The sequence below is a fragment of the Pteropus medius genome, unplaced genomic scaffold (assembly GCF_902729225.1).
Source record: "Pteropus medius unplaced genomic scaffold, Ma_sr-lr_union100, whole genome shotgun sequence".
Lineage (NCBI taxonomy): Eukaryota > Metazoa > Chordata > Mammalia > Chiroptera > Pteropodidae > Pteropus > Pteropus medius.
Window position 1 is genome coordinate 3,537,956 of NW_024349802.1, and position 17,102 is coordinate 3,555,057.

The 17,102-nt window shown below is 44.6% G+C and overlaps 1 protein-coding gene across 5 annotated transcripts in view; it reads right to left on the minus strand.

Annotated features, from left to right (window-relative positions):
- The window catches only part of DOCK1 (dedicator of cytokinesis 1), a 413,576-nt gene that overhangs the window by 143,757 nt on the left and 252,717 nt on the right, over positions 1-17,102 (minus strand). For all 5 annotated transcript variants that reach the window (XM_039835995.1, XM_039835996.1, XM_039835998.1 and 2 more), the window contains one exon: positions 2,241-2,342. In XM_039835995.1, the coding sequence (XP_039691929.1) occupies positions 2,241-2,342 (102 nt within the window). The remainder of the gene's footprint in view (positions 1-2,240; positions 2,343-17,102) is intronic.

Genomic DNA, 17,102 nt, shown 5'->3' on the forward strand with positions numbered 1-17,102 from the left:
GTCACTTGACATTTACCCAGGGCCACTTAGTGGGACTTGGGACCAGGGGCAAGACAACGGTCTCCTCTGGAAGGTCCAGAGCACTCCCCATCCTCTTGTATTTCCCCTAGAGACTGAGCAAGCCCTCTACCTCTGCTCCCGACTCCGAGATTCGGGCCCGTGGGAGCGCCACGCTCCCCAGTCAGCCCCTCCCTCCGCTGCAGAGGATTCTGAGCCCCGCTGGCTCGTCACGCTGCACAGATCGCCTGTCGTCATAGAGGCTCGAGCGAGAGAATGCACATTTGTTCCCTTTTCTGGATCAGTCTTTCTGCCTCAGGCTATGCCCCATCCTCTCACTGTCCTGGCGTCCACGGGAGGCATTCCAGAAACTGTAAAACTGACTGCTCTGGGGCATGGGACTCTGGCGTCCACGATAACCGCAATATTGTCTGGGATCGACTAGCCAACAAGAAGGGCTGAATCTGAAGCGGCACCTGTCGCAAGGCAGCTGACTTGAGAAAAGGGCCTCAGCTGGTTTCGAATGGAAACATTAACTAAATCCCAACTATTTAACACAAAACGACCCTTTCTTTTTGCAGTAGGCTATCAGAGTAGAAAAACAGTCAAATACTCCGGTTAGCTGATGGGAGGGGACGCATTTTACAAAGGTTCTGACAGATCGACAGCAATAAAAAAGCTTTACAACCCTTGCACACGAATTTGTGATATCAAATCCACAAATGCCATTTTATAATGGAAATCGAATCGCCTGCAAATAAGTAATTTTCTGAACTGCTGTGTCTAAGGATAAAACACAAAAAACCCCTTGGGCCGCCGAGGCCACAACGCGCAGTAGGTATCAGGTATCCATTGCGTGAGGGGAGAGGGAGCCCAGGATCCAGCAAACCCCATGTTTATTTAAACAGCATCGTGTAAATAACCTTTCACAGTCTCCTGAAGCACGACCTCACCGTTCAGATTCAATGTTTTAACACTCCGACCCTGTGGCTGCTCTGATAAAGGGCGGATTGCTAACTGGAGTCCTAGGTTTTCAGGAGGGTGGAGCTCCCTGTCCCCACTAGTCGGCCAGGATTATTATCCAGGAATTGTTCACACAGGTTCAGCTCCAACCCTCCTTCCACTGACCAAACCCGGGCCGGACCAGTTAAGATTCGGCGGTAGCATTAATGGTGCACATATCAAGTGTAATTCCACCGTGCCGCGATGGCTAAAGCATCACAAAACGTGATGGATGTCACATATGTGAGTATCCCTCTACTTGAAATGGCTCATTAATATTTAAAAACAACCTAAACATACAGATACACAAACATACATACATTCTTGTTCCTTGACTTATATTTAAGAAAAACTTCTATGACTTTAAGGTATAGACCCATTTTTGCTCTAAGAATTTAGATACAAATACACAGGCACGCACACACACACCTACGTAGCGGCAACAATCAATGAGGAAAGTTTTTATTAGAAATAATCCTTTGAAAAAAAGAATCACGGAATGCCTTCTCTTCGTCCCATCCCTTAATAAGATGGATGGAAAGCACAAGCAACCTAGTTCTGGAAACTGGTCGCCTTTTCTGTATTCTACGTGGATCTAAGGACCTCAGAAATGGAGCCTGTGTCACCAGACCCAGACTTCAGGTCAACGTCTAATTAGAAACTCTGCCAGCAAGGCTGGCTGCAGCTTTGCGGAGGGCGTCGGCCATGTGGCCACGGGGCCACGTGACGTTAGGCCACGACAGAGTCGGCATCTAGACAATGCCCTCGGCTAGGAGTCTGCTGATTTTTAAGTCTTGCCACAGTGTCACTGAGGACCACCAGAGACTCGTCTGGAGAAACACTGATGAACTCTCATAATCAGAGCTAATTAATAACGGAGCACAATTTAAGGCCCCAAAGGCCCTCTGGCTCTTGCCATTGAAAGTTGACCAATGCATGAACGGGAGTTTGCGGGTGACTCCTTCGGGAACCCCCGAATGTTCAGCGATCCTGAAGCACAAGAGAAGAAACCAGGACCAGAGCAGCAAAGAGCGTCCTCTGGGTTTGCGCCCAAAGGCGCGTCTGTGCGTCAGGGCCCCGTCATCTGTCCTCAGTGAGGCCTTCCCAGGTGGCTTTGCAAATCAACCGGAGGCAACTCTGCCCGCAAAATCCTACTTAAAATGAAAACATTTACGTCGGTGTTTCCTCTGAAAGTCTGGCCCCGAAACACAGGTATGTGAAAGGGTCAAAGTTAAACTCACCACGACATCTGTCCTCATTTTTCCAAAAGTCTTGATCAAGTGGGCATAATGGCAATCTTCCATTTGCCGCAGAATGGCGGTCATGCAAGCCACGAAGTTGCCCTGTGAATGAATCAGAAGATGCAATTAGACAGGGAGGGAAGAAGGCTCCTGGAAAAGCAGGTGTTGACCTGGAGTCTGTGATGGAAACCCATCAAGGAGAAGCCACGGGGCGAGGGCAGGGGACCCCCAGTTCTGTCACCCCTGGCTGAGCAGAATAAGACGACCAGCAGCCTCCGATCTCGCAACCTTTTTTGTTTTTTTCTATTTCTTTCTCTCTAACTGCATAACATTAATGCTTCCTGACACATGGTTATACAGGCTGGAACTACGAGCTTTAAATATTTTTGCATGAAATAGGCAAAAATTACAGACAGGATTGAAATCACACCACTGCATCTGTGCTGTCTGGAAGCTTGGTGCCCTTATTACTGGGCAAAATGCGTGTGCCGCCACACCTCTGGGGCCGTGGCGGAGAGGCCTTTATTTCTCAAAACTTTGCCCGTGTCCCCCTTGGCCAATTTGGAGGCAATCAGCACCGACTCCACAGTGAATTATGGTCCAATTCTCCTCCACAAGAAGGATGTGGAGGAGCGCGGGCTCATCAGAATGTGAAGAGGGAGAGATGGGGATTTCTCACAGCAGACAGAGCCGGGAGGGGAGGAAGAGGAGGAGGAAACAGGACGCCAGGGCCGAAAGCAAGGCATGGGGAAGGTAAGGCCAAGGCCGTCAGCAGATGGAGACAGCGCATGCGTGAGTCTGCATGTGCGGGTCTGTGCGTGTATGTGTCTGCGCGAAAGACACAAACTATGTCGTGTCTCGCAAGTGGCATGTGGGCCTGTGTCGTGTGTGTGTGTCTCTTGGTTCATGTGTATTGTGTGTGTCTGCGTGTACAGGCCTGTCGTAATGACGTAATGTCACCATGTGTGGGGTCTGTGCATGTGTGTATCGTGTGTACGGAATCTATATGTCTATGTCTCCGTGTGTGTGTCATGCGCCAATGTCTGTCTCTTGCGTCTGTGCATGTCTATCTGCATGTACAGGTCTATACATGTCTGTGTCTCTTGTGTCGCGAGTCTTTAAGTCATCTTATACTGCTGCATGTGTGGGAATATATGCGTGTGTGTATATATGCATATGTGGGAACTGTGTGGCCAATACTGTGTGTAGGGGCTGTCGCGTGTCTGCATGTGGGCCTGTCGTGTATTTATCTGAGTATCTTGGTCTATGTGTGTCTGTCTGTAGTAATGGTCTGTGTGTGTGTGTGTGTGTCTCGTGTGAAATGCGTGTCTATACATACCTGTGTCTGCACGTGTGGGTCTGTGCGTGTGTGGTCTGTGTGTGCACACAAAGGGGTTTGGCGAGCGGGCAGGCCGCTGACGACAGCGTTTCACCTCTGGGGTTCATGACTATCAATATCTTAAAAGCTTTCTTTGCTCTTAAAAATTTTCCCCTAAATTAATGACATTTTAAGAAACATAGGACATATATTTTCTCCCATTAAATTAGTACAAGTCTGATAAAATTATAAGATGAGACCTACTTTCAGACGCGTCCCCAGTTTCGCCCTGTTAAATGAGTTCCCAAATTGCATTCAAACGAACTCTGCTTCCGCAAGCACTACATCTAAAGGCCTAAACTGTCTTTAGCATTACTCTGAAATGCACGCTGCCCAGGGAAACGCTGAGGGCCGGGATTGTCCCCGTTCGTCTTCTCTCTGTGGGACACAGAGACGCTCCCGAACGCGTCCTCAGAGGGTGCCTTACGTAAACAGAACAAATGCAATGACGATAATATGGTATCTTTCCATTTGCCCAGAAATGTAAATTATTTGTGCACGATGATAATTACTGAGATTTAGATTCCGAGTCGGTGTTCAGAGAAAGAGCTAAATAATGCCCGTTTTCCAGCGGAGAGATGATTTGTGAAATAGCAAAATGTCTATTCACGAATATGAACTTTTGAAATACGTAAATACTTGGCCTCCCGTTGATTTCCAGAGAAGCCACCTCTGCGTCTTCTCTACGCTACGAGATGCCACCTTTTTGGTCATGGTCTTCATCATATCTCATGTTCATCGTTTCAATGCGTCAAGGGCTGTGCTGAGGCCATTAGAGCCACGGTCGCAGTTCAATCACACCGCTGATTCTCTCCTGGAAACGTTTTATCGGCAAGGACACTGAGCTGAGACGTGTTCCCATCCGAATGAATAAATAGCAAAACGGGTGTGAACCCGGCCCTGCTGGCTGCCAAGGCAGCGCGTGGTAGCTAAGCTCATATTTTCCTCTCTTATCCAGATGCGCATTTTAATTCTTTTTTTTTTCTGAGAAATCTGAGGCCCCTGCTGATGGCCAGCGAGACCTGCATGGGCCAAGGCGCAGCCAGCAGAGGCTCACGTTAATTCTCAGACAGTCCTGAGAGCTTAAACAACGGCGAAGCATGATTAGAATCACCCGAATTGCAAAACCAGCTATGTCTAATCTGAAGCAATACAGCGATGTGCTTAACTTGAAATATCAAGTTCAAAGGAGAAAGGCAAGACCCCAGAGCGGTCTTGAGCACGCCGAGGGCATGAGCACAGAGCGACATTCACGAGAAAAGTCAGGGCGTCAGGAGCCTGGCCGGATACTCCGACAGGTGACGTGGACCGACTCGACGCAGGGGGCAGGTTGCCAGTAACGCTGAAAACTCGCGCAAGGCAAAGGCTGGGGAAGTGACGTGAAGCAGACAATGGAAACCTAACGACAATGGAGCAATTTCATAGCGAGTCCCAGGAGGAGGGATGTGGCCAGTCAGGAAGCCGTCTCTTTGGATGAGAATGTCACAGAGAAGGCGGCTAAGTGGCTTCTTAGCAAGGATGGGGACTGACTAGAGCAGGCCCGAGGAAGGAACAGAGGCAGGCCATCCCCACCAGTGAGACACAGACACACATAGACCCGTACACGCAGACACTGAAGGCAGGCGGGGCACGCGTGCTCTTCACTTAACCCAAGGGACTGTCCCAGAAGTAACGTGCACTGTTCACTCTTTCCTTCCTCAGAGAAAGCAAATTTTCCAGTTTCAGCTTTTTTCTAAGCTGAAGCTTTGGACCTCACTAGGAAAGAGGCAGCATGCCTGTTAGAATCCACAGAAATGCACCCCCTTTCCTGTGGAATGGAGTTCTACCTCTGGTGAGCTGGCATTTTCAGAGGACGGAGGATGCAATGCCGGCACCATGCAGCCTCGCTGCTCACACGAGGCCTGGGAGCCCGGTGCAGAGGGTGAGTGGGCTTCCGGGGCGGGCGACAGGAGTCTTTATGAAAGCTGTTATCTGAAACCGGTTTGACACTAGAAACAGAAAAAGGGATCGCTGAAAAGAAAATTTTTATTCTGCAGAGTCAGAAGAAAATTAACCATTCTATGCTTTTCAAATGATTTATCTGAAATGCACTTAGAAGTCCTACAAAGTGTTTATTTGAAATGATGGGGAGATTGGCGGCTGGGTCGGAGGTGGCTGCACAGAAGGCCTCCCGGAATCCGAGCCTGGGGACCAAGTTCCAGCCCCAGCGGCTGAGTAAAAATGAGTAAATAAATAAAAATAAGACGTGTTCCTTACGACTTCAAAGCAATGCAAAATAGGGACAGAGGAGGCAGGCAGCAGTTGTAGGAAACTTAAAATTCAGGACACAGAATGCTTAATAAACAAAAACTGTGAACTTCATTAGTAATCAAAGCTGAAAATGATATATCCTTATTTGCTTGCCAAAATAGCAAAGAAGTATTTAAGTGCTGATAATGTTAGCAAGGGGGCCGGGGATGAGAACTCTTACACGCTGCTGGTGGGAGCATAAATTGCTATAACCTTTTTAAAAAGTAATTTAGCAATAGGTCTGAAAAGTCTTGGGGGAAAAAGGTACTCATCCCCTCGGTAATTCTAACAACCCACTTAAAGAAGTCATTCCAGATAGAAGCATCGCGCCCAGCACCGTCCACTGCACCGCTGAAAACATCCAAGTGTCTGACAGCAAGAAACTGCAAAGTAACATGGCGTTCTCCCTAAGACTGCAAGATGATATACTGGATGTCGATTCGATGCGAACCTCGGATAAACGGGGAAAAAAATAAGTATGTCCCAAATATCACACTGGGAATATATGGGACACATCCGCATATAAAAATGTATGTGCTGTTTATCTGAAGTTCAAATGGAACCGGGCGTCCTATGTCTTTATTTGCTAAATCAGGCCTCCAGACCATAGTGTCACGACGAGATCTCACGCAAACGTTCAAATGCTAAGCATGAACCACGCGAACGTGGAATGTTTAAATGACACGAGACGGCGCCGGAAGAGCGAGCCTGGGAATAATTACGTAAACGTATTTTGTCCATATAAAGAATACAGCACAGGAAAAAATAAATAAAGAGAAGACACAACCGGAAGAAAAGTCACCAGAGGTGGGAGAACGGGCCCAGGGTATGTTCACAAAGCAAAAGTATGTTAACATTTTAAAAGGTCCTGAGGGGGGAAGACGTCACTTGGAAGCAGAGACCAACCCTCCCTGCTTCTGAGCCCCTCGTTCCCTACTCCCTTATCCCCGAAGATACCATTCACGGGGCTCCCTGGTCTGGGGGCACCTGGTGACCCACTCTGCTTGAGCCCTGGCCTGGGCTGGCCTCTGGGCCCGCCTAGAGCTACCCTTCATGTCCCGGTCTGAGATCTGTGTGGGTCCCAGTCAGTGCACCAGGCAGGTGAACAGGTAGAACAGAAGACAGGTAGAGCTGAGATCACGTAGAATGGAGGGTAGGTAAAATACAGCAGGCCGAACTGAGTCAGGTAGACCTGAGAATCGGCAGAATGGGGTGAAGCAGGGCACATTCTGCAGCAGGCAAGCGAACATAAGATGTCACTGTGGGATGCAGAGACAAAATGTTAAGGGCAGGACAGATTTTGGAGAACGAGAATTTAGGATGAGCCTTTCTCCTGTTGAACAGTGTATGTCAGCTCTCCCTAGCCGAAGGTCTAAGAGCCAGAATTAGAAGGAAAAATGAATTAGAAGGAAAAATCCCCAAGGAACTTAATCTGGAGTCCCAGGGGGCCTGTGACAGTGAGTCCCATTTACATAACAAAGGCAGACCGAGCCCTGTGACTGGAATGTCCAGTATGAAATTGCTCTGGGCAACGCATCAACCAGAGGAGGCTTCTCCCCTGACCTCGGAGCTGACACTTTAAGAGGCGCACATGTCCTCTCTCCCGCCACGTGGCAGAAATTTTAACTCTCTTCCAAGTGCTCTAAAGGCCAAGGGGTTCGGGAGCCCGGTCTGGAGGGCAGGCACTGGGTCTGAGTAAAATAATGCCGCTCGCTGAATCGGGGATGACGCTCCACGCCGCCAGTGGGGATTTATTTAAAGATTTTAAACAGGTTTTCGCCACGGCAAGTATTCTCATTCATATGGGTAAACGTCAAGTATGTTGATGAAAACAAACCAACCTCATAACCATCATTAGAAGTAAAGAAAAAGTAATCCTCCGGTGACATTTTCAATATATTGCTAAATGACACTGGGCGAGAATTGTCGTCAAGGTGGGAAGATGTATGACTTGGTGAATTCCGAGCGACTTTCATTTTGGGAGGCATTCAAGCCGAAGATTCCAGGCTGTGAGCGGCACTGTGAGAGCTGGAACGCAGGGCCGGGGCGCGCAACTGAAGGTCGGGCCCGCCACTTAAAAGGCAGGTGAGACTCGAGACGGCCCCACGTGTGGGTAGGTCCTTGGTGCAGACAGGACGGAGCCCAAGAACGCACGAGGCTTTGTGCTTTCAAGAGGGCAAGACAGCGGTGGCCTGTTTCGGGGTTCCACTGCCATACTTGGCAAACGTATTTCTCCTGTGGTTAATTCAATAATTGATCAAGTGCATCAAATACAATAGAAGGACTGAATCGGGTGCTATGGTTACAAGCGAGGTTCTTGGAAAAATGAGTGTTCATTCACACCGTCTGAACTCACTATGCGTTTTCCCAGAAAAACAGTTCATGGTAAAACTCAGAACTGGGCTTGGTTTTGTTTTTTTGTTATTGTTTTTTAAAGAAAAATACAGTCCCATTATGCCTTTATGCAATATAGGGTTAATTTTTACTCATTTAGTTTCCAAATACTGTGATTCCTTATTTTATAAAGGACCATAAAATGAAGATGGTTTATAAAAATAAACTACACGAAATTAAAATCAGCATGGTTGATCAACTACACTAATGCTATCTATTAGCCATTTTCAACAACCGGCAACAAAATTAAACCTAAAATTTAAATTGAGTGCTTGTCTGAGTCCATAGAATACTGGTATTTTATAACGTTGCAGACACTACAGGGAAAGAAATCTAATTTTAAAAACAAAATCAATTTCAATTTTACAGTGGCAGTAATTGTATGAAGACATTTCCAGTCCAAATATGCCAAAAGGGCACATCTGGATCTTACGTTATCTCTAACAATTACTTGCTACTTAATCAGTGTAATAAATTATACACATATTCACATTCATTATGAGGATAAAAATAAAATACGATCAAAGTTTATATACACAATTATACGTTATGGGATAATGAGGGATATATACTTTATATAAAACTTCTTAATATAATTCACTTGTTGCTAACACAAGCCAGAGTAAAGCAAAAAATTTTACATTTATTTTATCCTCAACTCAGTAAATCAGATAACATTAGAGCCTTAGGGAGTTTAGAATCTTCAAAGTCTTCTGATATCGAAAAAATCAACAAGAAAGAAAGTCTATCCCTTCAACAAACGGCATTTTCAAACGGCACAATTAGACATCATACTGAAAAGACAAGAAAAGGGAAGAAGGAAGGAGGGAAAAGAAGGAAAGGAAGGAGGATCCACATCTTACGTCATTCACAAAAATCAACTCAAAATGTATCACAGGCCTAAATGCAAAATGTAAAACGACCGAACTTCTGAAAGCAAGCACGGGGGAAAACCTTGTGACCTTGGGCTAGGCCTATGTGTCTTAAATTCAAAAAGCATGAAACATAAAAGAAAAATTGATAAATCTGCTTCTTCAAAATTAAAAACCTCTGCTCTTTGAAAGACAATGAAGAAAGAGAAAGAGCAGGCAGCGGCAGTGGAGAAGATATCACGAAATACACACGTGACGAAGAGCGTGTGTCTCAAATGTATGAAGAACTCTGAACACTCAGTAACAAAAACCCACAGAAAAAAGAAAAAGGCAAAAAAGTTCAATACACACTTTACCAAAAAGAGAAGTACAAAGGGCCAAGACACCCAAGAAAACACGCTCACTGTCACTAGTCATTAGAAAAATGCAAATTAAAACCGCAATCAGTTACCACTATGCACCTGTTGGGATGGCTAAAGTTAAAAAAAAAAAAAATTAAGCAGGAAGATTCAGAGCAACTAAAATTCTCCTATATTGCTGGTCTGAAGGCAACACGGTAAGGTCATTTTGGACAACAGAGAGTTTCCTATACAGTTAATTATATGCTTACCACGTGACCCAGCCATCCTGCTTCTGCTTCTAGGTATTCTCCCCCAACCACCTCATCAAAAAAAAATATATACACACACACACACACACACACACACACACACACACACACACACATATGTCCATAGAAAGAGCTCTGTGCAAATGTTTACAGCCAACTGTCTTCGTAATTGCCATACCCTGAAGACACTCTATATGTTCACTATCTAGAAAATGAACCGACAAAGTATGCTGCATATGCATGAGGGACAGTCCTGAGCAATGAAGTAGAACTATAGCTAGGAAAACATGGACAATCCTGAAAACACTGTGCCAACTGCAAGAAACCAGACACAAAAGTCAACCCAGTGTCTGATCTCACTACAGCGACAAAGAGGAAGGGCTTGGCACCAGAGGGGCATGAGGACTTTTTTCAAAAGAATGGAAATATTCTAAATCTTGTATTCAGTGGTGGTGACACAACGGTACATAGCTGTCAAAATTCCGAACTAAAGAGTCTGGATTTTACTAAATAATCTTAAATATGTATATAACGAAGCAACTTTGAAAATCATACAATTCCCTATAAGTGATATGCAACATTGACATTTCAGTGGATTCCTTCTTGCTCTTATACATATCGAAACAGACTGGTTTTAATAAAAACGGGACCATACTGTAATCATTGTAGCTTCTGAATGGTTTCGTTATTTAGCAGCGCAGCCCTACATCGCCTCTCGTTTTTCACACTTTTCTTGAGTATTTATGCCACTTTATTCTCGCACGTGAAATTTAGAGCACGTTGAGTTTTTAAATTTCAAGTCCTACTGGAATTTAAATTGCGATTCCACTGACTTTTTAAATTAATAGAGGAGGCTTAAGACATCAGCCACCTTATTTACCTATATACAATTTCTCTGTCTCAGGTCTTTTACGCATTCAGGAATATTTTGTGGTTTCTCATCATATGGATCTTAAATAGTTCTTGTATCGTTGTTTCTTTTAGGAGTGCTGTTTTCAAAAAGATTTAAAAGTAAATGTTGAGTATTTTTATTGATATACTTGGGGAAACTATTGAATTTATAGATCTCTCTTATTACTCTCAATAGTTTTTGTTACTTGAAGGTGGGAACAGTTCCAATGCAAACCAACAGCTGTCCATATTTTGCTGTCTTTTCTAATCGCTGTAAGTCTCATCTCTGTTCTAGACTTACTACACAGTCTTCCACCACCAAGACAAAGTCAAGTTGTAATAAGAAAAGCCAGCGTCTTTGTCATCTTAGAGATTTTACTGGGTGTGCCTTTAGGGCCTAGTTTTTTAAATTTATTTTTTATCTTATTGAGATATAATTGACATATAACATTGTGTAAGTTTAAAGTCTATAACTTGTTGATTTGATACATTTGTGTATTGCAACATGATTACCACCGCACCGGCTAACACTTCCATCAAGTCGCATAATTACCATTTCTCTTTTGTGGTGAGAACCTTTAAGATCAAGTCTTTGGATACTGATTTAACTTTTATGTGTCATGTTAAGTATTCCTAACCTAGAGATCGTCTATAACAAGATATGTGAGGCTAAACAAATATGGTTATGAATATTATTATAAAATAAGAGCTTTATTATTGAACAGGAAACAAATCAGCAAGAAAATTAAGGATCAAAAGAGCAGCTAGGGATGCTTCAAGTTTTTATTAATAGAGCAAAAATGGTACTTCCTCCCAAAAATAACTTTGTGAGGGCAAGCTATGTAATAAAACTTAAAAGAGCAACATTTTTCATAAATCTCATTTCCTAGGAGGGTGCCGAAGCCACATCATTAATGCATTCATTTAAACATTTACAAAGGCTATTCTTGAAACCCTATTGGCTGTACTGTATTAATAAGGAGTTGATTGGCAGCTAGCTAAATGTCAACATTTGATTCACTTGTGAGAGTTGAGATAAATTAGTGTCTTCATGTATCTCAACTTAATTTACCTGGTACCTGGAGTAAGGCAACATGACACACTTGGCGAGTATATCTGTAGATGTTTTTGCAAAAGCAAAACAAAAAACCCTCTTGTATGTCCACTTGTCAAGGAAAAATATTCAAAGGGATATCAATCAGATCATATAGCAATTCACCCAGAGTTATATAAACATTACTCATATTTCCACACAGACATAATGAAAATGCCAGAAGAAGCCATTCTGCTAATCTTATCAGAAGTTAAATCTACACTTTGTAATTTCCAAATTACTTAGCATTGATCGATGATGACTATCATAATTTTAACTAAGAAATACAAAACAATGGTTTATTGAGATTAATCTCCTTGAACAAAATTCATGTATTTTAAAGATTACTTTTACCTATGACAATCATAGACATTTACATTATTTGCCTCACGTATAAAATTAAAAAGGAAGCATCGCAAATCAAATTGAATTCTTTTTACCTGAACCCAAAACTCTACTCACAAGTCACATAGAGAAGATGCAAATTGGAAGTCACTTTGCAACAGATGTTCAGTCAAGATATTTTATTTTTTTATTAATCTCGCTTAGACGAGATCTTAACAGCATGCAGTGGAAGGTAAATCCACAAAGTGGTACTATAATGACTAATTTTAATTACATTCCAGAATCACGACTTGTCTGTAAAATTGAGTAGGTTTTTCGCAAGTTAATTATCTGGCTACGCAGTTAAAAGTTTGCAAAATGTAATGCTGCTCTCAGTTCCTGTCTAAACAAGGAGCATATCAGGTAATGAAGCCCACTCGTTTAGAATTTAAATCGGCTGTCATGGTGTCAGGAAGATGCAGGAAGAAGAAATCTAGGCTGATCAGGAGGCAGTTGTCTGGAAGAGTCAGTAACTGGAGGTCACCAGGGGACCCAGTCCCATCTGACCGCTGTGCTCATACCAAGAGGACACACGCAAAGACAGCCACAGAAGAAGGACCACATGGGGACGCAGTGAGAAGGAAGCCGTCTGCAAGCCCAGACAGAGGCCTCAGAAGGAACGGACCCTGCCGACACCTCGATCTTGGACTCTGGCCTCCAGAACTGTGAGGAAATGAGTTTCTGAAGTCTAAGTCCCTCCTCCCCGCCCCGCCCCCTGTGGTACTTTGTCAGGGCGGCCCTAGCAACATAATATAACCTCCTTCTCCCTCATGGTTCCCGCCGTGCTCTCCATGGGGGCCTAGAACTTGCCGGCTCCTCCTGTACTTGACAGACCGCCCTGCCTGTGCCCCCTGAAGAGGGCTCCTCCCCAAGAAGCCTCCCCCCTCCTCCAGAGCCTGGCTCTAAGGCTTCCTCTTCCAAACGCTAAGCCTGCTCCATCCCATCTCTGTCCCCAGCACGTCCCATCCCGGTATCTCGCCTCCTGCATACACCAGTCACCTGTGCACATTACATGCTCTCCCCACTAATCCTAACCATGCGCATCATCTTCCCTCGCCAGAATGCAAATTCCACGAGGGCAGGGACCTCTGCTAAGCTCCGATGGACCTCTTGTGCCTAGAAAAGACCGATTATGAATGAACCCATGACGAGGATGACTAGATGCGCGCATTGTTGTCAATTAAATGTACACGTATGTGAAGTCAAGGAAAAGAAGAAGCCCCGATACCAGCAAGTAGGAGGGGGAACTATTGGGTCTGGCAAATGCCATAATTGAAAATGAGAAGACACTGGTTCTATCGATAAGAAATTGTACTTCTGAAGTTATCGATGTATTTTTCTAGTCTTTTTAAAGATTCCTAAGCCTTTCGCTAAATGGTACCACTCTAAAGAAATCGAGCACCAAAGTATTGTTACAACAAGGCTGAAGGGTATGTTCTGAGACATTCACGGTACCAGACTTTTACTGTAGTCAATAGCACCGGAGTCACGTTCTTGGAAGGTCCCTGCGGCGGGTTTGCTGTGGGGCATCTTTGCTGTGGGGCCTCTGGGCGTGGGGCATCTTTGCTAGGGGGGCCTCTGGGCGTGGGGCATCTTTGCTGGGGGCCTCTGGGCGTGGGGCATCTTTGCTAGGGGGGCCTCTGGGCGTGGGAGAAGACCCTGGCGTCCCCGTCTACCTGTGCTCTAACGAGCTCTCTCGCCAGGCTCCCACTGTCAAAGCAAACGCAAACCCTGCCCTGGAATAAAGGGTGGTTTGATGAGTCTCGAAGCAGAATCACCTGCTCGTCTTAAGGAAACTGCATTCAGGGACAATCCGACACGCTGGAGAACTTGTGCGATGTTGTCTGTGGAACAATGGCAACAATTACTACTGTGAGCAGTAAAAAAAAAAAAAAAAAAAAAAAGAAAAAAAAAGAATGCACATCGCCGGCTGGATGCCAGGATCAACGAGACGGACAGAAAGAACCCCACGTGGGGCTATTAAAAGAGCAACTGTGCGCAGCGTGACAGCCAGGATGGGGGACATGGGTGCTGCAGGGGGCTGCAACGAGGGCTCCCAGCCAGGTGGAGGTTCGCGTGGCAGAGGGGAGGGTCAGTCCAGCAGAGGGGCTGCTTAATGGCAGTGGTGAAGGCATCAGGAGCCTGAGAGCTGGGAGCCCAAAGGGCCTTCTTACTGGAGTTGGTCAGAGAGGCAGAAAGTGACATAGGAGCCAAGACAGTCACGGGCACGTCCGTGGAGGCGGCGGGCGCTGGGGAGCCAGTCAGCCAGCGGGCCAGGCCGGTGGCATTCGCCAGTCCTGCTCTTACACCTGACCATTCATCAAAAGCCGAGAAATAATGCGGGGGATTGGGGGGTGACAGTGCTCAATTTTATTCCCCTTCACGTCTCTTGTGTCTTTTGTGTCATCATCCTGCCTGCAAATTAAACCCCGCTCCAGACCACAAGCCAGTACGACCCATGTGATGGGGAAAGGAAGTCGCCTCTCAGGGAGACTGGAAAAGTCCCACGACCTGGGTGTTTCTCCTAGAACCGAGCAGGTGATAGTGACTGCTTCTCACGGAGGACGAGTTTGAATTGGTTTTCTATTTGCATGCTTTTGTACACAAACACAACTCCTTTCCTGGCAATTACGGAATGAAAAAGTATACAAGACACCTCTGAAGCAATTTGTCATCTTCTAAGCTACGTATCCAGGAGTTCGAACTGAAAAGGCCAACTCCGCACGGTGAGACAGGAAGGTTGGCAGTGGGGAGCGACACGAGGGGGTGACGTGTGAGCAAAGGACAGGCTCGGTTATATTCCGTGACACGATTCCTCCGGCATCTACTAGGAAAGAGCAATGATGAGAGAAAATGTCGAGATTCGCAAACCGGAAGCAGGCCATGCGCTACCTTACCTGCCTCTCCCCAGGTGAGTCTCCACGGACGCCCCTGTTCTGCCTGGAGCCTTGTCGGAGGAAGTGGCAGAACTCGTTGCTTGACTGTGACTAAAACTTGTTCCTTCCCTGTCATTACCAATAAAACATGCGTGTCTAAAAAACCGGTTAGCTGGGTGCTTAGAAAACTCAATTACAAGGGTCCTGCTAACAAATTATAATTCTTGTTCCTCCCATCAATTACTTTTTACATTTTTGACACATAATCACGTGTGACTTCCAAACCTCTCTAATTCATATTTATTGGCAGAGAGAGAATAAAGCGGTGGCAAATGTGAATTTGAGGATGTATTTGGTAAAAATATATTTTATGTATATGGAGTTAGTAACTTATTGAAAAATAGATTACAAAAGTATGTATAGTGATTTTCCTGATATCTACTTCTAATTTAATGGTTATATATAACTTTTCCTTTCTATTCCAACACCCCAGTTAATATATTCAGGTTTATTAAAATATATTTGAACTTTCTGCTTTGAGTTCAAGGATTTTTTATTATATACACTCCTCCTCGCCCTCCCCTAAAACTCCTGCTTCAAATTTTCATTTACTTTTTGTTTGAAATTAGTTATTTCAAATAAGTTAAGCCATGGTAAAGAAAACAAAACACAAACGAAAAAACCATATATATGTACTTTAAAACATTTGTATTTCTTAACAGTCTTTCTCCACCCTAAAAACATACTCTAAAGTTGTCTTTGGATATAATTAAAACACGATATCTTTTCTTATTAAAAATAACTAATGGCTCATATAGAAACTGATTTTCCAGGCACTGAAAGTGAATACATGAATTTTTAAGAAGGAGCATATAAGCCCAAAGCACGGTTATAAACACGTTCCCAAGAAAACATCAGTATCTCATATTTGTTGCAAGCTTCCAACTTATCTTGAGAAGCTAAGGAGCGGAAAATGAACCCAGCAGGCGGAACCCTCACTCACCAGCTCCGCCTGGCACTGTTCCCTTTACCGGCCACCACTGGGTGCGCCAGGAAGCAGAGCTTCACCTTGATGGTCACTGTCAGGTAAGAGCCCCCAGTTCCTCTGGATACAGAGAGAGAGGGATGAGCCACAGAGGGGGTTTGGGGACTGGACCAGTGTCATTAAAAACACCACCACTCCCTAGAGACCGACATCGCTCACCCGTGGCTGTATCTGACACTCCGTCGTCTCTGTTGGTTCCCTGAAGAGGAGTAATAGTAATATTTTATACTAAGGAGTAGGAATTGGAGGTCCATTAGCAAAATGGAATTATTGGGCTCAAAAAAATGCAAGTAACAACACGTTATTAAAGGGCATTGAACGATAATTTTGATAGGACTAATTCAAACATTTTAGCTTTCTAAACATACAAAATTTAATAGTTAAATCGCTTTTGTATATATTTCTATTTTTTTTTTCCCAAATATCCTCACCAGACGCCGATTTGTGTCGTTCCAATTTTTTTACAGATCGTTAAAACTACGTAATCAAACACCTTCATAAATCAGAGGGGTTTTCAGGACCGATGACTTCGCTGTGACCCATGTGCCACAGAAGCGGGAGATGCTGACGTTAGGGGAAACTGAGTCACATCCACGGAAGTGCGTGTGATCTTGGCAACTCTCTGTAAGTCTCAACTATTCTAAATTATAAAGCTATTTTTTTGAACGACAGAAGAAATTCAACACCAAAACTAAAAAGGTCGTCTCTACTTAGAGGAACTCCAAAATGCACCTAACCAAGGAAACAGGTTTATTATCTAAAAATTTCTAATCAAAGAGAAGAAAGTTGCACGAGTCAGCCCACTGCCAGTGAAGTCCATCCTGATGTCAGTTTGACACACTCGGATTTAAGCATTTTTTCAGAACTCGGAACAATAAAGCCCTGGTGTTTGAGAAGAGATATTTGAATTTCACGCACCCAGTGTCCATGGGTACGCCGAATGCTTACTTCTGCAGTTCCTAAACGTTTACTGCGAAGGAAGAGAATTAAATTGGGTCGAGGGGAAGGGCGCCCAAAGCGGGGTGTGCTG